This window comes from Pleuronectes platessa, chromosome 16 (genome assembly GCF_947347685.1).
Source record: "Pleuronectes platessa chromosome 16, fPlePla1.1, whole genome shotgun sequence".
In the NCBI taxonomy this organism is placed as follows: domain Eukaryota; kingdom Metazoa; phylum Chordata; class Actinopteri; order Pleuronectiformes; family Pleuronectidae; genus Pleuronectes; species Pleuronectes platessa.
In genome coordinates this window covers 24,423,756-24,445,600 of record NC_070641.1, presented here as the reverse complement: position 1 = coordinate 24,445,600, position 21,845 = coordinate 24,423,756, and the positions used below count along the sequence as shown (strand labels likewise).

General features: G+C 48.2%; 5 protein-coding genes across 5 annotated transcripts in view; all 5 read right to left on the bottom strand.

Moving 5' to 3' along the window:
• The window catches only part of LOC128458290 (ceramide synthase), a 4,305-nt gene extending 4,048 nt beyond the window's left edge, over positions 1–257 (bottom strand). Inside the window, exon 1 of the mRNA XM_053443071.1 lies at positions 133–257. Within this exon, the coding sequence (XP_053299046.1) occupies positions 133–257 (125 nt within the window). The remainder of the gene's footprint in view (positions 1–132) is intronic.
• Positions 1–10,720, bottom strand: part of nupr1b (nuclear protein 1b) — a 66,882-nt gene extending 56,162 nt beyond the window's left edge. The window contains exon 1 of the mRNA XM_053442985.1: positions 10,671–10,720. Within this exon, the coding sequence (XP_053298960.1) occupies positions 10,671–10,705 (35 nt within the window). The 5' untranslated portion in view covers positions 10,706–10,720. The remainder of the gene's footprint in view (positions 1–10,670) is intronic.
• On the bottom strand, positions 1,051–7,960 carry nlk1 (nemo-like kinase, type 1). Its single transcript, XM_053442969.1, has 11 exons — positions 7,653–7,960; positions 6,816–6,945; positions 6,671–6,726; positions 6,223–6,329; positions 6,022–6,107; positions 5,158–5,367; positions 4,979–5,080; positions 4,731–4,817; positions 4,416–4,614; positions 3,919–4,012; positions 1,051–3,616 (listed from the first exon to the last, which is right to left on the bottom strand). Exons 1-11 carry the CDS (start codon positions 7,958–7,960, stop codon positions 3,568–3,570), a joined length of 1,428 nt encoding a protein of 475 aa, XP_053298944.1. The 3' UTR covers positions 1,051–3,567.
• A 152-nt stretch (positions 10,721–10,872) lies between the features above and the next one.
• On the bottom strand, positions 10,873–16,929 carry LOC128458223 (myc-associated zinc finger protein). Its single transcript, XM_053442990.1, has 8 exons — positions 15,521–16,929; positions 14,400–14,550; positions 13,594–13,994; positions 12,925–13,175; positions 12,694–12,757; positions 12,387–12,558; positions 11,580–12,002; positions 10,873–11,309 (listed from the first exon to the last, which is right to left on the bottom strand). The coding sequence occupies exons 1-7, from the start codon at positions 15,551–15,553 to the stop codon at positions 11,674–11,676; spliced, it is 1,401 nt and encodes a 466-aa protein (XP_053298965.1). The 5' UTR covers positions 15,554–16,929; the 3' UTR covers positions 10,873–11,309; positions 11,580–11,673.
• A 67-nt stretch (positions 16,930–16,996) lies between these two features.
• On the bottom strand, positions 16,997–21,334 carry cdipt (CDP-diacylglycerol--inositol 3-phosphatidyltransferase (phosphatidylinositol synthase)). Its single transcript, XM_053442983.1, has 6 exons — positions 21,161–21,334; positions 20,173–20,307; positions 19,895–20,048; positions 19,359–19,440; positions 19,197–19,278; positions 16,997–18,934 (listed from the first exon to the last, which is right to left on the bottom strand). The coding sequence occupies exons 1-6, from the start codon at positions 21,201–21,203 to the stop codon at positions 18,792–18,794; spliced, it is 639 nt and encodes a 212-aa protein (XP_053298958.1). The 5' UTR covers positions 21,204–21,334; the 3' UTR covers positions 16,997–18,791.
• Positions 21,335–21,845: the final 511 nt, after the last annotated feature.

The following is a 21,845-nucleotide window of genomic DNA, read 5'->3' as shown; positions in this document are numbered from 1 at the left end:
ATGTCCCATCGGTCAACATGGAGAAGGTGTATGACCGATACTGCAGCCGGACACCAGGGGGCGATCCAGATGTTCCAGAAGTGTGTGTGTGTGTGTGTGTGTGTGTGTGTGTGTGTGTGTGTGTGTTCTTACCGTGTGGACACGACAGCAGCTTCCCCTTCACTCCATCCCATCATGCGTCTCAGGGTCAGTTTGGACAACAGGAAGAGTCCAGGGAAGAAGACGGACCCGGCCGAGACAAGGACGAGGGCCCACATGACTCCTGGGTTTACCTGTGTGTTTGTGTGTGTGGGTGTGAGTGTGTGTGTGTGTGTGTGTGGGTGTGGATTTGCCCACACACTGTGTGGATTAGCTGCTGCTTTAGATGAGTCTGCAGGAGGAGGGGGAGGAGGAGGAGGAGGAGCAGGAGGAGGAGGAGCAGGAGGAGGGGGAGGAGCAGGAGGAGGGGGAGGAGCAGGAGGAGGAGGAGCAGGAGGAGGAGGAGGAGGAGCAGGAGGAGGAGGAGGAGGAGCAGGAGGAGGAGGAGCAGGAGGAGGGGGGAGGAGCAGGAGGAGGAGGAGCAGGAGGAGGAGGAGCAGGAGGAGGAGCAGGAGGAGGAGCAGGAGGAGGAGCAGGAGCAGGAGGAGCTTGTTTATCATCAGAACCATGTTTGTACTATGATGTGAAACAGGGACACCTACAGGTAACAATCATAAACTGTGATTAAAGATGGACGACATGTTAGCTGCCAAGGCTGAAGCCAAAACATCTTCATCTCCCCCTGGTGTCCGTCTGCAGTACAGCTCATTAACCCTCCTCCTCCATGTTAGCAGATGGGACATGTTTATCAATATAACTGTTTGTTAAAGATGTTTCTGATCAGTTATTGATATGAAAACAGACACGTGATGAACATGCTGCACAGACTACGACTAAAAACCACGTCATCACCACAAGGGGGCAGCGTTTGTACCGAGACATTTAGCTTTACTTCAGAAGGTTGTAAAATGATTTCTTTAATTTTATATTAATCCAGAGATGACAACAAAAGAAGCGAGTAAACACGGGGGATGAATATTATCCAGTGTCCATTTATTTATGCATCATTCACTACTTTAACTCTAAACATATTTTTTAAGAAATTCAAGTATTTGTTGGGAACACAAGTCAAAAATCAAACAAAACCTTTTTGCTAAAACAAAGACGAAAAACATGTTTAAAACATCAGTTTCATATTTATATTAATAAACACACCAAGTTTATTTTCATAGAAGAAAACAAGTCTAATCTCTACAGATGACCAGCTGTCCGTCTCCAGCGTCTGAGAACTGACTCCGAACGCACTGGTCAGCTGATCTGAGAGCAGCGTGCAGGGGAAGACCAACCGGTCGTCTAGTTCAAAAACTGCTCCTTCGCTTGAAGGTTCTACGAACACAACAGAAGAAGAAAATAAGGAAAACGAGCCCAGAGAGAAAAGTTTGGTTGAATGTTAATAAACCAGATGATTTCATTCACGTTCCGAACTCGAGTGTTAGCGTCTCGTTGCCTGAACAAATTTCAAATGTCGGGAAAAAAAATTGATTTGAGATTATCAGTTACTTCTCAAAGATCTAAACATCTGCAGATAGTTTCTCTTCTGTTTCCATCACCATCTTCATCGAGTGACCAGGTCCTAATCTGCATGTGAATGTGTAATAAACTGAGCATCAACTGAAACTGATACTTTTCAATATTATCAGACTTTTGATGAAAATAATTATTAGCAGAATTAAGGATTTAAACCTTTTTGACCTGCAGACTTTGTTAAACTGTGATTGACCACATCTGAAGATCTGTTCCCGAGCTTCTGCCGACACGTGGCCTCAGCAGGAGATGATCGATATATGAACTATGAAAAACATGAAAGTGTCAATCTAACATACAGCGGAGTGTCGAGGGTTAAAAATAAATAAATCAAGAGATAAAAAAAAAAAAGGTCAATTAGTAAAAACAGTAAAATAACGTCGCGTTTATTTCCAGCAGAAACTTTTCAATCATATCGTGAATCAAACGTTTCTTCATCTCAACGTTCTCGACTCTGGACTCGATAAAAAATGTCTAGTTAGATCACAACAAACAAAAAAAACTTCTAATAAAATCACTCCCTAAAGATGAGTTAAATAAAAATTACCACAAAATGTACGTTTCCGTCGACAAACTCAACCAGTGCACAGCAAACGCTCTCCGCCGATAAATATACACATGCAGGTTTACAAGTCGTCTCCGTGTGCTCAGAGATGTTCCTGTGGAGGAGCTGAGGTTTCAGGGTTCAACTGGAGCCCTTCAGGGGCCAACGTGGACGCATTGGGGGGGGGGGGACCTCAGGAGCCCCGCCTGCTGGAGGTTCAGGGTATGTACAGCTAAATCATTTAAACAATCCAATTCAGATGAAGTTTGACCGCAGCTTCTCGAAACACCCGCTGCAGGAACCGAGGAGCCACAGGGACTGAAGCAGGAGCTAAAGGGTTAGGGACCTCTGGCCCCCCCCGTCCTCAGCCTTCAGTTTGTCGTCCTCCAGAGGTTGAGGTAACCGAGAGCGAGCGGGTGGAGACTCACACTCTTCAACAGACACGCAATAAATTAAGAAATTCACACAAAAAGATAAATCATCGCCGTTGTCACTTCCTCGTTCTCTCAGCTGGTGGTCAGCATGACGGTGAGTTCACGTGTTGGTGAGTTCACGTGATTTCATAATCCATGTTGAGGCGAGAGGAAAATAAAGCCAAGTTTAAGTTTTGGCGAAACACAGTTTGATACAATTAAAACACAAATTTCTAAATAAAAGCTTGGTTGTAAAAAACTGGGGAATGAATTTGTTTCCTACACGTGTGTGAGTGTGTGTGTGAGTGTGTGTGTGTGAGTGTGTGTGTATGAGAGAGTGAGAGACACCAACAAACTCTTATTTCTCTCTGCTGAATGTGTCCAATAAAAACAAAACCAAAAGTCGCCGCGAGGAAAAGAAGCTGCAAGAAAAACGATGAGGAGAATCTGGAGCTGTGGTGAGAACCTGCTACATCCGTTAAATTGCATTGTTGCTGCTGAGTGCACGATGGCGCCCAGCGGGGGGGCAGGGAGTGATGTGTTCGAATGCAGTGAAAGAAAATCTGACGTGGTCCTCGCGATGAGTCGGTTTCCTGCGTGGTCTCTAAACTGAGCTGCACGGGGCTGGAATGACTTAAAACAAACTAAAAACAAAAGATCAACTAAGCAACAATTCAAATAATGATCCTTAACGAGCGGAACCGAGGTTCAGTTCTCTTCCTCTTTCCTCTTCTTACGAAACGTTCCAGCAGCACTTTTTAAAAATCTGTTTCTTCTGCAGCACCGGAAACACGGTGAGTTCAACACTAGTTTTCAAATTCAGGGAAAACGTTATGGAGGATTTTCAGGAGGTGGTTCGGCCGTTGTCTCCTCCACATCCCGGCAGATTAACAAATATTATTTATTTTTTTTTCTTAAAGGAGGGGCGGGGGGGCCTTCAACACTGCTGATGGAATCTTTTCTCAAACTGCCGTGGCCGCCTCCGGAGCCGAAGAAGAGGAGGAGCGCTCATCTCTCCTCCTTCCTGGACACCTTGGACGAGTGCCACGCTGTCGACCTGGAAGACAAAGACGTTCAGAATCTTAAACTTTATCACATGAAAAGATATTTATGGTCATTCACAAAAATACATTCACAGCCTGCAGAGTGGGATTGGACAGCATCTTCCTCTTCATCGTTTTCAAATGTCAATATATTTACATGAGAACTTCTCAGAATCTCCTTGTTTACTTTTAGGTTATTTAATAATGAATTTAATGGTGACACTCGGCTGGAGAAAGAGGCTCAGCAGGTTTGAAACTATCAGAGAGTTGGATCCACCAGAGGCTCCGACGGCAGCAGGAGGACGGAGCTGCTCACCTGATGAAGGTCTTGAAGGCGGCGCTCTGAGGGTTGATGCACAGCGGCACACGCTTGCCCTGCTGGTGCTCCGTGATGAAGCGGTGGATTAACTCTGAGGTTCGTGAGAGAAGAAGAAGAAGAAGAGCGTCACACACAGATGATGAAGAGGAGTCGTCCTGTGACTCACTGAACTTCAGCTGCTTCAGACAAATACTGTGAGGTTTCAGTTTGACACGTAGGATGAAGTCTTTATATAAATAAATAAATATATATATATATATATTTATATATATATATAGTGTACACTTATACTTCAGTACTTCTGTGAACCTGAGACTTTAGAAAAAACATTTCATCAAAATGAGCCAAGAGATTTGAACTCATCTGAATCTTTACATGAGGCTTCTGGTCAAATTCGAGCATCATGATAAATAAAGTTTGTATAAGATTCATTTTACTGATGAAGATTTGATTCTGTATAAACACGTGGATTCCATGACAGCGTGCTCTGGTACCTTTCCCCTGCCACACCGACAGCAGGCTGTTCTCGTAGCTGTGGCTGAACGGCCGCTCGGCCACCGGCTCGAAGTCTCGGGTGTAGACTCGCCCGCTTGGAACCGAGTAGCAGCACTGACACATGCAGGTGTGGTAGCGCAGACGCCCCTCGTCCAGGTACGGGTGAGAGAGGGCGTCGCTGCCGGAAATCCGTTTAGCCTGGAGAGGAAGAGAGAGAGGTTTGAGCGGACGAGAGGAAAACTGATCCAGAAACAGTTTCATCAGGTTCAGCTCATGTTTTCACCGGAGCCAGTGACGCTGTGGTGTGAACTCACCGGATCAAAGACCAGCATGCGACAGAGCAGGTGCACGGCCTCGTGCGTGGCCCCGTCCGACAGCATGTAGAGCACGGAGAGCGACGGCTGAGGACCAACACAACACACTCTGTCATCCGCTTGATTCTACTACTCTTTTGTGAACAGGATGTAAAACGTCATGTTTTCATCATCACATCTAAGTCACACAGACAAACTGGTGTGATGCTGGTGCCAGTGGATCTTTGAGTGAGCAGACCATCACGTACCGGTTTGTGCGGCCCCCTCAGGATGTGGGCTCTGGCTCCTTCACAGGCCGAGGCCAGGGCCGACAGAGGGGGGGTCCCCAGCAGGTCGGTGATCAGGTCCAGCTGGGGGGGGGGGGGAGGACGTGAGACAGAGCGGACGACAGAGCAGCTGCTTGATAAGAACCTGAACCCGCTCTCACCTGCTGGATCGGGCTCTGGGCCTGGAAGAGGATGCGTCGTCCCAGCAGCTCCGCGAAGATGCAGCCGACCGACCAGACGTCGATGGCCGAGCCGTAGTGCCGGCAGCCCATCAGCACCTCGGGCGCCCGATAGTACTGAGTCACCACCTCCTGCGTCATGTGACGAGACGGGTCGGGCTCCTCCACGCGAGCTAACCCGAAATCACAAATCTACCCAGGGACAAGATGACGTTAGAACTGAAACACTACAACTCCCATCATCCCTCACTGCTTCACCACGAGGACCGCTCCTCGAGAACCTCCTGCTGCGGGTCAAACTCAATATCAAACTAAATATCAAACTAAATATCAAACTCAATATCAAACTCAATATCAAACTCAATATCAAACTCAATATCAAACTCAATATCAAACTAAATATCAAACTCAATATCAAACTAAATATCAAACTCAATATCAAACTCAATATCAAACTCAATATCAAACTCAATATCAAACTCAATATCAAACTAAATATCAAACTCAATATCAAACTAAATATCAAACTAAATATCAAACTCAATATCAAACTAAATATCAAACTAAATATCAAACTCAATATCAAACTCAATATCAAACTAAACATCACAACACGATGAACGAGAAGAAACTCAGATTTTCTGACTCCTCACAAATCTTTAATTTCCACATAGAAATATTTGGACTCTAAACACAACGAGGAGAACATTTGTCAGTTTTTGATTTAAAAGACTTTTAGGGTTTAACAAAGCACAACCTCTCGTTCTCAGCTGGTCTTTGCAGTCTGGATGAATTCATTTAGAGACTGAGTTGAATCCTAAAAGCAGAGACAGGTCGGAGGTTTACCTTGAGCAGACAGTTGCTGTTGACCAGCAGGTTGCCAGGTTTGATGTCTCTGTGCAGGATCCCAGCCGAGTGCAGGTACTTCAAACCTGAACGAGAACACAAGCGTCAACTCGGATTCACAGCTAAGAGAGTGTGGACGCAGCCTCGCTGTGAAGACATCTTCTTCTTCTTCACTACAGGAGGAACCGAGGAGCTGCTCACCTCGGAGGATCTGGTAGAGGAAGACCTTGATGTGGTCGGTGGTGAGAGGCTGAGGAGACACGATCACTTTGTGGAGGTCGCTCTGCATCAGCTCTGTTATCACGTAGCTGCGGGCGGTGCAGTCAAGGAAAAATGAAAAGATCACACACGGACTGACCTCCACCCACACGAGCACGATGCTCCTCCAGCACCAGCCTCAGCTTCTCAACGACCAGAACCATAGAAACAGAGCTTCACCTCAACTACCTGAAAGATTCACCAGTGGTCGACCTGACGTCTGCAGGGAGGAACTGGATTTAGAGACCAGAAGCTAAATTAAGAGAAACTGGGACAGACGCTGTGAGGACGTAAAGGTTTGTAATGAGTGAGGAGCTGTTAACACGGGTCCATCATGTGGTAACATTATTAAAGGCTTCTGATTGGTGGATTGATATATGAACAAGGATACATTTCCTCGAAACAGTCGATTTGCGGAGGCTGCAAAATATCCAGAGCCGACAGAACCTATATGAACAGAGAGAGACAAAAACAAATGAACATGCAGCCTCTGGTCAACAAAGCCACGTGTCCCCTCGTCCTCGTTGTGTCTTTACGTTGTCGTGTTTGAAGAAGCACAGCATCCGCAGCTCTCTGAAGACCCTCTTACAGGAGACCAGGTTCTGGAAGACGTTGGGCATCTTCTTCAGAGCCACTTTACGACCGTCACGGGGATCAGTCACCGACCTGCAGGACGGACAGAACCACGGGATCAGACCTGAGCTCCTGTGCAACCACCAGTTCATCTGACACAAACTCAATTGTATTCATCATTTAAGATGTAAAACATTTTCTTTTTTCAGCGTCTCAGTTTTTTGCTTCATTATTAAACTAACTATTCTACTTCGAATTCTGGAAGCTTCTGGATATTTGAACCGTTTTCTGCCATTTGCAGTCAATTGAAAAACTAATAAACAGATAATAAAGATTAAGTTGTGAATGTGGGCTACACAAATATAATTTGATGATTGATAAAATCAAAACATCCGCTGGACGGATGATATTTTTCTATGGGGGTTTAAGAGTCTGATGAATTAACTCGACACCTCGGTTCTGTTTCTTTCAGCAGGATGACACAGAGTGAGGATGGAAGATGTCAGAGAATCAAGTTGAATCCAAACAGGACATTCTCCATCACTGTCTCTAACCTCGTCTTATAGTTCAATAGTTCACTGGTCTTGATGGGATTTAAGACATATTTACAGGACTGGTATTAGTGGGCAGGTGGTTCTAGGTGGAGGTTCGAGCTCTGGAGGGTTCAGATCGGATTTATTTCACTGAGGAACAATGAGGTCATCAGACTGAGAGCGGCCCCAGAGGGCCCCCGGAGGCCGCTGGCAGCAGGGACACAGAGGGGGGGGGGACACAGGTCATGGCCTCAACGAGGTTCTTACCACACGACACCAAATGCGCCATAGCCGATGGGGCGGTCGGGCTCCATCTCTGCGGGGCTGGGCACCTCGCTGGCCGGGTTGCTGTAGGGCTGAGGCACCGCCGCTCCGCCGCCGGCGCTTCCTCCCAGAGCTGTGGGGTGACGAGGGGTCCCGGCCGGGGCGGTGGGTCCGGTCAGGCACGGCGTGGCGCTGAGGCCCGTGGACGGGGCCCCGCAGGAGGAGTTCACACAGAAGTACTTGTGGCCCAGCTCGGAGCCCGGAAACAGGTCCCCGCACACAGCCTGGCGGCCCGCTCCGTGGAACGCCATCCTCCGCTCCCACCGAAACACTCCACTTCGTCTGGGCGGCACCAAGCTGCTGCTGCGCGGCTAAGCTCGGAGGAAACACGGCCCTTCAGTCAGCATGACCCGGTTCCATCCTGTGAGGGGACACGACGAGTTAACACCGGGGAAGTTCACCGCTGAGCCCGGTGCCGAGGCGCACCCAGGCGGCTGCAGCCGGACCGAGGCTCCACTCTCCGGGACAAACACGTTAAAGACCCCCCCAGACCGATCCACTGTACCCGGGCTGAGTTACCTCAGCTCACCTGGTTAGTTAGCGGAGCTGCTCGTTAACTTGAACAGCGGCTAACGAGCGTCAGCGACGTCTCCACAACACGGAGCAAACCCGACCTCCACCCCGCAGATGAGCTCCGGCGCCCCGGCTGCAGGTGACCAGAGTCGGCCTCAACAACCAGCATCAACGCGTCTCTGATTAAATCAGTGAATTGTTGATGTTCCGTCGGAAGTCGGGTTAGCTCCGTGCTAACCAGCTGTTCCAGCTAACAGGCTGACCCACATACACACACTCGCTTCCGGACGCGACCGACTCGTTCCACTCGGAAACATTTATCACCGATTCATACGAAACTCTTACAAACCGAGCGCGGGTCGATCAGCGACGGTTCCGCAGGGAAACAGCCCGAGATGAGCTCCTGCCCCCGGCTCCTGGAGCTAACCGGATCGTTAGCTAGCAGCTAGCTGGCCATCCCGTCGCTAACCCGCCGCAGCAGCGTCACAGACAGGCGGTCACCGACTTCTACTGACGGTCCGTCCACCGGCTGGTTTTAAACTCGACGTTAATCCAGAGGAGACGGATTTGCGGCGGCTCTTCCTGCAGCAGCGGCTACAGCTAGCGGGTTAGCCGGTGGAGGAGGAGCCGCTGAGCCGGGTGGGGGAGGGTCGAGGCTCCGCTGTAAACAAAGCTGACGGTCGTTAGCTGCTGCTGTGGCCCCTGGCTCCTCTACTGCGGCCCCCAGGGGCCACAAGCTCCTCTACTGCTGACCCCAGGGGCCACATCTCCTCTACTGCGGCCCCCAGGGGCCACAAGCTCCTCTACTGCTGAATCCAGGGGCCACAAGCTCCTCTGTTGCGGCCCCCTACGGGCCACATCTCCTCTACTGCTGACCCCAGGGGCCACATCTCCTCTACTGCGGCCCCCAGGGGCCACAAGCTCCTCTACTGCTGAATCCAGGGGCCACAAGCTCCTCTATTGCGGCCCCCTACGGGCCACATCTCCTCTACTGATGACCCCAAGGGGCCACAGCTCCTCTACTGCTGAATCCAGGGGCCACAGCTCCTCTACTGCGGCCCCCAGGGGCCACATCTCCTCTACTGCTGACCCCAGGGGCCACAGGCTCCTCTTCTGCTGACCCCATTGGCCAAATCTCCTCTTCTGCTGACCCCAAGGGGCCACAGCTCCTCTACTGCTGAATCCAGGGGCCACAGCTCCTCTACTGCGGCCCCCAGGGGCCACATCTCCTCTACTGCTGACCCCAGGGGCCACAGGCTCCTCTTCTGCTGACCCCATTGGCCAAATCTCCTCTTCTGCTGACCCCAAGGGCCACAGGCTCCTCTTCTGCTGACCCCAAGGGGCCACAGCTCCTCTACTGCTGACCCCAAGGGGCCACAGCTCCTCTTCTGCTGACTCCAGGGGCCACATCTCCTCTACTGCGGCCCCCTAGGGGCCACTAGCTCCACTGCACCCAGATAGTTTTCAGCAGGGTTAGGGTTATACCCCGGCCCCCAGGTTTACCTCTTCTCAGCTGGGGCCCCTGCTCTCGTCAAGGTCCTCTTTCATTTTATTAGTGGCTCTTTTGTAAAGTTTTTTTATCAAACCTGTTTCTTCTGGGTCCTGATGTTTATTCTGAAAATATTATCAATCATTTCAATTAGATCATTTTCTTTAATAATCAAATAATTAAGTATAAAAAGTCAAAGGAGAAAAACATTTGTAGACGTTCAGATCATGAGAAATATCGAATATTCAAATAATTCATGTACGTTAACTGAGAACTCTTAATGACAGAAATACAACATTCAAGTGTTTTAAGATTAATATTCATATTAATAAGAAACTAATGGTAAATAATATTGAATGGCATTCAGGTTACACTATATATATTATTTCTGTTCATATTTTACAATTTCCTTGTGTTAACATTCCATGTTTAACTAAAGTTAACATGTGAACCTTAGTATAAAGTGTAACCATAGTTCTGAACTGACCAGGACTCCGGTCCTGAACCGGGACCTGAACCGGGACCTGAACCTCTGGCCAGTCGAGATCTGCTTTTGACTCACAAAGCAGACACCAGTGAATTTATCAGGATTAATCAATAATCATAACAGTGGCCAATTAAGTTATGTCGTCAATTATTGAGCCAATCATTTCATCTGAAGAGGTGCTGACACAATGACCTTGTATCTTGTCATTACTTTGACATAAGTACTTGTGTAGCGGCTGCTCAGTTTTAATTTATACACAAAGAACAAATACCCCCCAAATCAGAGAAGAATCCCCCCCCCCCCCCCCCCCACACACACACACAACCACAGTAATCATGAGAAAGTGGAAGAAACACAAGAAGAGCGACGGAGACAAATCTCAGCTTTTCTATGTAAATCTTTGAATCTGAAAGTAACTAGATACCGAAGCTGTTACTCAGTTACTGTAAATGTAACAGAGTCAGATTTAAAGTTCTTCTTCAGTGTCTGGTTACTTTCCACTGACATGGATAAAGTGCACAACCACTCACACACCCATGAAGATCACGTCATAGTTAATCCACACATGCATGTTCCTGCCTTGTGTTACAGGAGTCACGAGGCGCGATGCATCAAATACAATCAATATGCACAGGTACAGGTTCATTACAAAGATCCTCTGAAGCAGAGAGGTTCCACTCGGTCAGTGTTCATGAGGAAGCTTCACAGACGCTGAGGTCTTCATCAGCTCTAGAAAAGTGTTTGTACACGACGTCGCTCCTGAAACTCGCTGCTCTGGAGGATGTGACCGAGCTGACTGGAGACATGATGAATAATAAATTAGAGAAGTCCTGTTGTCCAGGTCCTCGGGTCGGTTTCCTCATCACAACAAACACTGAGTTCATGGAATATAAAAGATGTAAAAACAACTAACAACTTTACAAAAGCATGACGGGCTGTGCAGGTCGGGTGAGAACCAAAACACGACATGATGACCAATAGAAATAGTAAACTGTGAAGCAAAGTGAGTAAAAATACACATTTCTCCTGGTGTTGTCCTCTTGGATCCGACCTGTTCTGGTTCTGGATCTGAGGTGGACAGTTCAGGGACACGTGGCAGTGGACGAAAAATCTGCAATGACAAAACAAAAAGTGTGTTAACACAGCAGCTCTTATTCTGGAGCTCAGGATCGTGGGCTGTAAATAAAGATGGAAGGCCGCTCAATAACTTGATCGCCCCCTGGTGGCTGGCTGCAGTATAGGTTGTAAACCCCGCCTCCTCCATGTTAGCAGACAAACCCCTCGTCAGAAAGAACCCAAAGAAAAAGGTTCGGGGAAACGTTACGTCTCTAATATTAATGCAGGATAAACAACAGTGTTTTTAAAAACATGTTCCTCTCACCTGGTTTGGCTGCTGTAGTTCCAGTCCTCTCCTCTGGGTGTCCTCATTTCCCTGCCTCCCAGCCCCCCCCCCCACCCCCAGCCCTCGCAGCGTGCTAGCTGTGAGGCTGAGGGGCGATACCGGAGCAGTCCGTTACCAGCAGTCCCACTGTGCTGGCAGCACTGGTCACAGTGACCGCCACACTGGTGGTGCCCACGGGGCCCGAGCTTGTCGGGTCAGTCCCGGGGTCGCCCTGGTTGGCGTGAGTGCCCATGTGACCCTGGAGTTGCGTGGTCGTCTTGCACTGCACGCCGCACAGTTGGCAGAGCAGCACCCCCCCGGCCCCCGTCCCACCGAAACCCCCCCGCGCCCCGCCACTGTCCTTCCACTCCTGACCGTGGTGCTTCTGAGCGTGGACACGCAGGTAGGTGAGTGTGGTGAAGCCTGGAAAACACACACACACATTTTCTCATTTTGAGGTAGATGCAAGCTTTATTTTGAAAATCCACCGGCGACTCCAGTTCCGTCACATGACTCAACAGTGGTTAAATATATCGTCAAGAAAACTGAAGAATAATGTGAACGTGAACCCGGCCGACAGGTGTGAACCAAGTGTTAGTCAGGTGTGAACCAGGTGTTAGTCAGGTGTGAACCAGGTGTTAGTCAGGTGTGAACCAGGTGTTAGTCAGGTGTGAACCAGGTGTTAGTCCGGTGTGAACCAGGTGTTAGTCCGGTGTGAACCAGGTGTGAGCCAGGTGTGAGCCAGGTGTGAACCAGGTGTTAGTCAGGTGTGAGCCAGGTGTGAACCAGGTGTGAACTGCGACTCACTGCGGTTGCACAGGTGACAGGCGTGGTGCTGTGATTGGTTGTGGACCCTCATGTGGTCGGTGATGTAGGCGGCCGACAGCAGCTTCCCACAGATGTGACACGGAACCTTCTCCTCGTGCCGGATCAGATGAGCCCGGAGACGATCCCGTGTGGCAAACGCTGATGTGCACGTCTGCGGGAAACAAAGAGACATGCATGGTTATGTACACACACACACACACAGACAGACACACAGACAGACACACACAGACAGACACACACAGACAGACACACACAGACAGGTTGAACAGCGGGGGGGAGATGTTACCGTGCACTTGAACGGTCTCTCTGTGGAGTGAACCTGTCGAACGTGACTGTTGAGGTGGTCCGGTCTGAAAATACACAAAACAACAACACAAAGAGTCGTTAACATTAAACTTCATGTGTCGTACAGAATATATTTTCCGTCTGTTTGACTTCATGTTAATCAAACAGCCTGTGATTCAGAGACTCTCCAGGTCCTTCTCTTCTGGAGCCACAGGTGTGAACCCACTGGTACCTGGAGAAGGCCTTGGCGCAGTGTGGACAGATGTACGGTTTCTCCACGGCGCCTTGATGCGAGCGCACGTGATAACTCATGCGGTCCTTCCTCTTGAAGCGCTGCTGGCAGATGGGGCAGGAGTAGGGCTTCTCGTCAGAGTGCGACAGGCGGTGGCGGTTCAGGTGGTACACGTCTCTGAAGGCCTTTCCACAGGCCTCACACGCGTGGTTCTTCCTCACCTGGTTGGGGCCGGGGTGGGGATGAGGACTCTGTGGACGAGACGCAGGGAGACGACGGCTTTACAGGACGATTCAGAGAAGACGGGTCAACACCTCTGAGAAGAGAACTTCATAATGACAGCAAAGTGTGAGGATACAAGTCAACACACGGACTTCATGTTCAATTTAAGACTTCATAAGCCCATAATAATTGAATTTTGACTATTTAAGGGCTAAAATTCCAATGACCCACTCAGATGATCTAAAACGGATCATTGTGGAAATGCCAGAATATTATCAACCACTGAATTCAGAGGTTTTTAAAGAAGTGAACTCAGAGCAGGAAGCTGTCATTATGTGAATGCCAGGAGGGGGCGGGGCCAGAACCAGGGCAGGAAATGGAATAGTGAATAAACCAATAGATGAATTGAACTGGTAGGTGTACCAGTGCAGACTGGATGATTCCCACCTGCTCCACGGACCCGACCACAACAACAGCTGCTTGGATGGCTGGAGGCAGTGCTGCCATGGTTACGGTTGCTGGGGCGATGGACACAGAGACGGGCAGGCCCCCCTGGTCGGCGTGGAGACCGGGCGGGGGGAGGGTGTCCGCGGCGGGGTTAGCGGTGGGGGGAGGGGGAAGAGGCGGCTGCATGGGCAGGGTGAGCTGGAGGAGGGAGAGCGGAACCGTCTGCTTCTCCACCCTCCCTCCCCCCCTCCCCCCCTCCTCCTTCTCACGGGTGGCGCCGCCCTTCAGCCGGATGCCCGTGTGCACCGACTGGTGGCGCCGCAGGTTGTAGCTGTTCTTGAACTCCTTGTTGCAGGTGGAGCAGATGTGCGCCGGGCGGCTCGGCTTGACGAGCGGTTTCACTGGTGACACAGAACATCACACACACGTCCACATGGGAATCAGGATTCCACTCAAACTCATTTTGTTCATTTCATATTTTATATTATCATCATTATTATGCACCATCTGCCAAAGACCCAATGTCGGTAAATACAGGTTTATCTTTCCATCTGTGAGGGAAAGATGTTCAGTCGGTTCAATCAGTGATAATTTGACTGACATGAAGAAATATAATCAGTCGTCAATTCTGCCTCTTGACGAACATATTTCTTTTCTTTGATGTGAATAAATGTAAAATGTAGATTTGGGGCTTTCTGAGTTTTAGGTGGAACAATATAAGAAAACTCGTCTCTCTCCTCATGTTTCCAAAGAAGCTCCACCTCAGTCTGAGCAAACTGAGACCCCCCCCCCCCCCGGCCTCTCACCAGGCAGCGGCTCCTCGCTCAGGGCGGCCGTGTCCACGGTGGACGGCGGCGTCACGATGTGTTCGGCAGGAGGACTCTGAGCCGAGCCCGTCAGGTCGGGCAGCAGCTCGGACTGAAGAGGCGTCTCAGGCTGGCTCTGAGTCGACGGCGTCTACACAACAACACACATCAACACACACATCAACACACAGTTCATCACATTCTGCTTATTTCAGTGGAACTTTTTCTAAAGAGCTTCTTATCGGGTCCAGTCACAAACTGTGGAAGGACTGAGGTGTATTTGTGTTTATATCTGAAAGGTCATGAGGTTTTCATTCTGTTCATATTCCGCTCTCATCCTTTTGTTTGGGTTGTTACCTGAAGGTTTAGTGGGCGTCACTAAGAGTCACTACCAGAAGTATCAGTATGAGTTTGTGTTTGTTGATATAAACACTTTTATTCAACATAATAAACAACGTAAATGAGATGGGAGTGACAACTTTTCATCTTACATTGAAAACCGTGTGATTTTCTTAATTCAAGTTTAATTTATTTTGGTTGTATTTGTGTTATTTAAAGTTTGTGGTCAAACTGTAAAGTATCAAACCTCAAATACATTTCTTTGTTCAGTTCGATAACATCTGAAGAATCAATATATATAAGAATCTAAATGGTTTACTACATAATACCAGGAGCATACGACAGAGTATTAGGGCCAAACTCAAACTCAGAGATTTGTCATTCTCCATTCTTTGTTCTTCTTTATTCTTATTCCTAAGACTGATATGACTTTACACTATATTGCGACCATACTCTGAGAACCTGACGACTCTGCTCTTTAAATAATACAACTGAATAGCCATTGGGACATGAATCCACATGGATCTGTGGTTCTTCTCCTCAGGGTTTGTTCAGGAGTCTTTCACTTGTTAAAACCTAAAATCTCCTTCGATTTTAAATCTTATTTCTGAATAATAAGTGAAAATCCACCTGACACTTTATATCAGAGCACGGGTGGGGGCTGGGGGGGTCACCTGGATAAAACTGAACCTAAGGTCATATCCCCCATGACCCCATGGTGACACCATTGTGACCCCCCCCCCCCCCCCCCTCCCCATAGGAGCCATGATGGAGTAACTCACCTGAAAGAGGAAGTTGCTCCAGGACGTGTCCATCCTGCAGGAGAGCGGCTCCCCGGGCAGGGGGCTCACAGGGGGCGGGAGGAGAAGCTCCGTCCACGGGGGAGAGAACCGGAGCCGCGGCCTGTCTCTAATGATACTTAGCTCCAGCTAATTACCACTGATGTCTTATTGTCTAAATGACTGCACGCTTCTGTGCAGGTTTCATGATGTAATGGTTTAAATAACTGGTCACATGCAGGTTATTTACTGTTTCAATCAAGAAAATGGAGGAAACCAGCAGCTCGTTGCTTTATTTTGCCAAAGCTCCGAAAAGGCCGCAGCTGTCGCGCTCCAGGCCTCGGCGTCGCGTACAGCTCGTCCCCGAACTACAGCGCTGCTGGTCGGCCGCGGTCCGTGGCTCCGCCTCGGTGTTTGAATCCACAGGATGACATCTTTCTCTTTTTTTCGGGCCCTCGCCCTCCCTCCTCGTCCTTTTCTTTTTTTATCCCTTCTTCACCCCCTCGGTCCCTCTGCGCTTTAAAGGGAAGGTATGGGCTGGTGGCTCCCTCCTCCCGGCTCGACCCGTCTCCTCCTCCCCGCTCGGCGCGTCCCTCTCGCCCCCGCCGCCGCCGCCGCTGCTCGCTAGGCCGACAGATAATGAAACCGACATCTACTGAACCATCCGGACGTTATTTCCTCACAGCTCGGCTGCGACGGAGCGGTGCACCGGTGCCTCGCTGGAAACAGTCCCCGGTCGCCCGGAGCGTGTGGGCCGGACGCAGCGAACTGTCCCCGCCGCTAAGATGGTGTCGAGTTCGGCTGAAACCACTTTTTATCCCCGAACATCTTAAAGGTAACGATGCGCAAGTGCAACAGCTGAAAGTGTTCCCCCATCCACCCGCACCAAACCCCGTCCACAAAACACCACATTTAACATCCACCCGCACCAAACCCCGTCCACAAAACACCACATTTAACATCCACCCGCACCAAACCCCGTCCGGAAAACACCACATTTAACATCCACCCGCACCAAACCCCGTCCACAAAACACCACATTTAACATCCTCCCGCACCAAACCCCGTCCGGAAAACACCACATTTAACATCCTCCCGCACCAAACCCCGTCCACAAAACACCACATTTAACATCCTCCCGCACCAAACCCCGTCCACAAAACACCACATTTAACATCCATCCGCACCAAACCCCGTCCACAAAACACCACATTTAACATCCACCCGCATCAAACCCCGTCCACAAAACACCACATTTAACATCCTCCCGCACCAAACCCCGTCCGGAAAACACCACATTTAACATCCTCCCGCACCAAACCCCGTCCACAAAACACCACATTTAACATCCACCCGCACCAAACCCCGTCCAGAAAACACCACATTTAACATCCAATCAGATTCACCGATCACGTGTTTGGGACATCAAGCAGTTATTTCTCGGTGAAGAAACTTTCACAAGTAAACAAAACAAAGAGCTGATTTTCATTGTCTTTATTTTGTAGCTGTTTTTACAGTGAATTGAAACCACCTGCACTTCAAACTAAATATACATCAAATATAGTCTTACTACAATTAAAATATTTTAACTATAACATATCATAAGCTTTGAAGTTCATGTACAGTTGTATCTTAGAATAACACATTCTAGAAGTTTCATTAAAAACAAGAGGCAAATATTTAGAACCCAACACATCGAGGATTGAAACACATCAGCAGCACAAAGTTCAAACACACACTGACACTTGGTGCTCGTCATGAGAGGTGAAACTTATGACCTGCATAACTGAGTCCACTGGAAAGAGAAAACTCTCCTTCTACCACAAGGGAAGAACATTAGAAATAACAAAGCACAACGTGATGGAAATGCAACAATCGTCAGTTAATCAGCATCGATCAAGCACCAGAGGAATTTGAAGCACGAAGACGCTTCCTGTGAAACAAAGAGCTTTCAGTTGGGTTGATGTCCGAGGGAGACAGCGTCAGGTGTTTGGTCGAAGTTACAGAAAATTAAGAATAAAAGTGAAACAAACGGGGACATAAAGTTTTTATCTACAGGAGGCGACGGTTTTTTTAAGGGCCAATTTGTAACTGATGGTCTGGATCCAGGTGAGAAGATGTTTGAGGACCAGGTCACAGGTTTGTTAAAGTGCGGTTTCAGGGCCGTCAGGTTACGTCCGGTGTTTACTACGAGGAATCGAACCTGCGTTTATTAAAGAGTTAGTCTCAAACACAAATACTTTCACATCACAGAGAAACATCCAACACTGATATTGGTCTGTTCTCATAGTTTCTGTAGGTGGACTGATGGATTCAATTCTCCAGTGAGAACGTTCTCACTTCACATTCAAGGTTGAACAAACACGTAAGAGCCTTTTTAACGGATCTGTAAAACATGAACGATGCATTCAGAATATTAAAGCTGATTAAAAAGTAGTAAATTTTGGCGTCTGATAATGAATCTGAGTGAATCTGAGTGAGCTGCAGCACAATGAACCATGTGAGGCCACGTTAAATTAATCTGAGCAGAAAACACGAACAGGCTCCGCCCACTAACATGTTTTAGTTTTAAGATTAAATCAGTGTCTGTTTCAGTAATAATCCCCCCCCCCCCACACACACACACTAATACACCTGAAAACAGACTGGTCATGTGATGTAAACAGGAAGTAGAGTGTCTCCTCTGCAGCTGGTTACTTGATGAAGAGTCGGAGCAGTGAAGACGAGGTGGAACTGTAACTGACAGGAAGTTTTCATCGCTGGTGGTCGAGTCATGTGACTGATGGGAACCAATCAGGAAGAGAACGTCTGTGTCATCGTTTACTAAAGTCTCTAAAACACAAGCCCAGTGTTTTCAAACTAAATCAAGACCAGTTCACCAGTTCAAACTAAATCCACCAGTTCACCAGTTCAAACTAAATCCACCAGTCCACCAGTTCAAACTAAATCCACCAGTTCACACCAGACTCTGGTTCAGAGGCCGGAGAACTCCACCGGCCGTAACCACAGAGATGCGTTTTAATTTGAGGAAACTCGTGATTGTGGGCGGAGCCTGATTCTGGTTTTTCTGTACACAGTCAATAATCAAATAAAAGGCGTCGGCCTCTCTCCTGCCCGGATCTGGAATTTCTCATGTTGTAATATTTGGTCATAAAGATTCAATCTGTCTGATAAACGTTTCAAGTGTTTCACATCCACAGAGTCTCCTGTTCCCCTTCAATCACAATAACAGTAATACATTAGAGGTGGTGGTGTCTTGGTGCTGGGCTCTCGCTCACTGCTGCTTCCTGCTCTGCTCTCGCTCCGCGGCGTCCAGGGCGGCCATGTTCTGTGAGGCGGTGACCAGGTGCACGAGGCTGATGCCGGACTTCAGCAGGCAGATGGTCCCACACAGTCCCTGAAGCCAGTAGACCCACGCTGCCACAGAAAACACACGGTCACACTCAGCAGCTCGGACACAAGAGCGTGCTTATCAAAACTGTCTCTTTAATTATCAATCGTCTTATTCTGTGTGAAGAGATTTGATTAATAACCGATCCACGGGAGGGGGGGCCTGAAGGTCAGAGTTTACTGGAATCTTCCAACGTGGCAGAGACCCCATGTGTCTGTAAGTGAATCTATGATCCTGTCTGTACCTGTTCCTCAGAGCAGGTGGACGTGAGGAAGAGGAAGATCTTACCAGCAGGTTCTGAGATGTGATGAAGAATGTAGAGCAGGCAGAAGAAGAGCTCGTTCCCGAGGCACATCACGAACAGCACGGGCTGCAGTAGACACAAACCTGTCAGTGAGTGGATCAGATCAGATCAGCTGCAGGTTCCTGTGTGAGCCACATGGATCTGACCTTGGAGGTGTAGTAGAGCCGCAGGAGGGCGTTCCCCGAGAGGTCGATGCTCTTGTGGCTGGCGGATCCTTGTATCGTCGAGCTGAGGAAGAGGAAACGGTCACGACAGAACGTGATGAAGAGGCAGCAGAGACACTTCAGTCACATGCTTCACACAGTGCAGGTTTCTACCACATTAGTTAACTGACGTAGCGCTCGCTCCTCCACCCACTGTCTTATATTCTTAAATTCACTAGATCAGGAATTTGATTTAATACAAACGTCTGATTCTTTGAATCAAGATCCGTGAATTATTTTCTAGGAAATCAATGAAAATGATGAAGAACATACGATCATGTTGAAGAGAGTTCCTCCCTGACGCACATTCCTCCACCAGGTCGACTGGTAATATGAACTGGAGACTGATGTGACAGACTAACTAACTAACTAACTGACTAACTGACTAACTAACTAACTAACTAACTAACTAACTGACTAACTAACCAACCCACAGATGAAACCCGGCCTCGTCTCATGCAGCCGTGGTGAGGACCAACCTGTGCAGGTGCAGCCAGTGGCTGGCGATGTCCAGACACATGCTGACCTGGAACAGGAAGGTGTAGGACGGGTAGAGCAGGGACAGGTTGACCAGAAGACACATGGTGGCACAGCGGTCCGTCAACATGTCCAACATGGCTCCAAACTTTGTGGCTGAAAATGTATTTTTTATCAAATTATCATTTTGTAGAAAACTAAATAACTTGAGAATCTTGAAGTGTTTTGTGTTTTCATGTCTCACACACACACAGACACACACACACACACAAACTCTTACACTGATTTAGAGCCCGAGCAGCGTGGCCATCGAAAGCATCGAGCAGAGCACTGAGCAGGTAACAGGAGACCGCCGGCCACGGACTGATGGGCATCAGGTAGAAGGACAGGAGAGCCAGCACCACACGGGCATAACCTGCAGGGACCAGGGGACAGTACAGGAGACAACACAGGAGACCACACAGGAGACAACACAGGGGACCACACAGGAGACAACACAGGGGACAACACAGGGGACCACACAGGAGACAACACAGGGGACAACACAGGAGACAACACAAGAGACAACACAGGGCACCACACAGGAGACAACACAAGAGACAACACAGGGGACAACACAAGAGACAACACAGGGGACAGTACAGGAGACAACACAAGAGACAACACAGGAGACAACACAGGGCACCACACAGGAGACAACACAGGAGACAACACAAGAGACAACACAGGAGACAACACAGGAGACAACACAAGAGACAACACAAGAGACAACACAGGAGACAACACAGGGCACCACACAGGAGACAACACAGGAGACAACACAAGAGACAACACAGGGGACAACACAGGAGACAACACAGGGGACAACACAGGAGACAGGAAGTTAGAAAACAAGTCTCACATTCAACTTCTTCGTCTACAGAATTAAAGTAATGACCTGATTTGTGTCTTAAGTGTTTCAAACTGTTTTATTAAATGAAACTAAACTCGTGTTTCCATGACGTCATTGACCTGCAGTCTGTTTACTGTGACGTCACTGTGACTCAGGTCTGTTCGGTTTCGTTTCGATTCTTTTATTAAACGTTTCCAATGATTCACAATAAAAGAAATAAACACAACGACGTGAATCGAGCGTCACTGGTTCGTTTCATTCTTTATCCTTCGTAATTTAACCAGATTTAAAGACAGTGGCTCCTCCTCCATGTTGGACACTTCCGTCACATCGGCCGTGCGATGCTAAAGCTAAGCTAACAAGGCGTCAAACTCACCGATTAAATTGGGGACGAAGAGGAAAATATTGTCCTGCGTCATGTCTGCGGCTCCGGATGTTGGGACTCGACCCTCGGAGAGTTCGAACTCGTTACCCGCCTGGACTCACTGGTTCCTGGGAGAAACCGAGAAAACGTCCCCTGGTTCTGAGTCAATGACAACTTCCGTCTGTCGAGCCGCGGACATTAGAGCACGACTTCCGGTCCATGATTCCACAATAATTAATAATTTATTTGTTTTTGCGGTTTTCTTTTTGAAGTCATTAACTTTTGAGCAAATTAGAAATCAGAAAATATATAATAAAATATGCGATAGTAAATGTGTTCATTAATAAATTAAATTAAATTCAAAAAATAAATTTGCAAATTAAATCCAATCCAAAAACAAACTAATATTCCCTTTATTAATACGTTTGGAAATTTATATTTATAATCGACTGTTTATAAATTCCAGTAAATAGTGATTGTTAACATTTATTAGTGTTTTGTTTGAGTCTAAATCCCAAAGATGATGCGTTCACTGTCACAGGAAAGTGTCGGTGTCTCATCAGCTAAACATTTCATATGACGCTGTGCTTTATTTTAAACGAGCTTGTTTCCCGTTTCCGTTCAGCAGCTTGATGACAGACAGGACGTGACGCAGGCCCAAATCCCCTTCAACAAGACCCTCTTTACTTATGTATTT

Coding starts and splice junctions, on each gene's coding strand:
- cdipt (XM_053442983.1), bottom strand. CDS start 21,203: ATGACGCAGGACAATATTTTCCTCTTCGTCCCCAATTTAATCG. Junction 19,279..19,358: donor GGCTCTACTACACCTCCAAG/GTCAGATCCATG, acceptor TGTCTACTGCAG/CCCGTGCTGTTCGTGATGTG. Junction 18,935..19,196: donor TCACATCTCAGAACCTGCTG/GTAAGATCTTCC, acceptor TTTCTGTGGCAG/CGTGGGTCTACTGGCTTCAG.
- nlk1 (XM_053442969.1), bottom strand. CDS start 7,960: ATGGCGTTCCACGGAGCGGGCCGCCAGGCTGTGTGCGGGGACCTGTTT. Junction 6,330..6,670: donor ATCGACTGTTTCGAGGAAAT/GTATCCTTGTTC, acceptor CACCGCCCGCAG/CTACGTGATAACAGAGCTGA. Junction 4,615..4,730: donor GCATGCTGGTCTTTGATCCG/GTGAGTTCACAC, acceptor CTTCCTCTCCAG/GCTAAACGGATTTCCGGCAG.
- LOC128458223 (XM_053442990.1), bottom strand. CDS start 15,553: ATGGACACGTCCTGGAGCAACTTCCTCTTTCAG. Junction 13,995..14,399: donor GAGCGAGGAGCCGCTGCCTG/GTGAGAGGCCGG, acceptor CTGTGTCACCAG/TGAAACCGCTCGTCAAGCCG. Junction 12,003..12,386: donor CTGTCACCTGTGCAACCGCA/GTGAGTCGCAGT, acceptor TGTGTTTTCCAG/GCTTCACCACACTCACCTAC.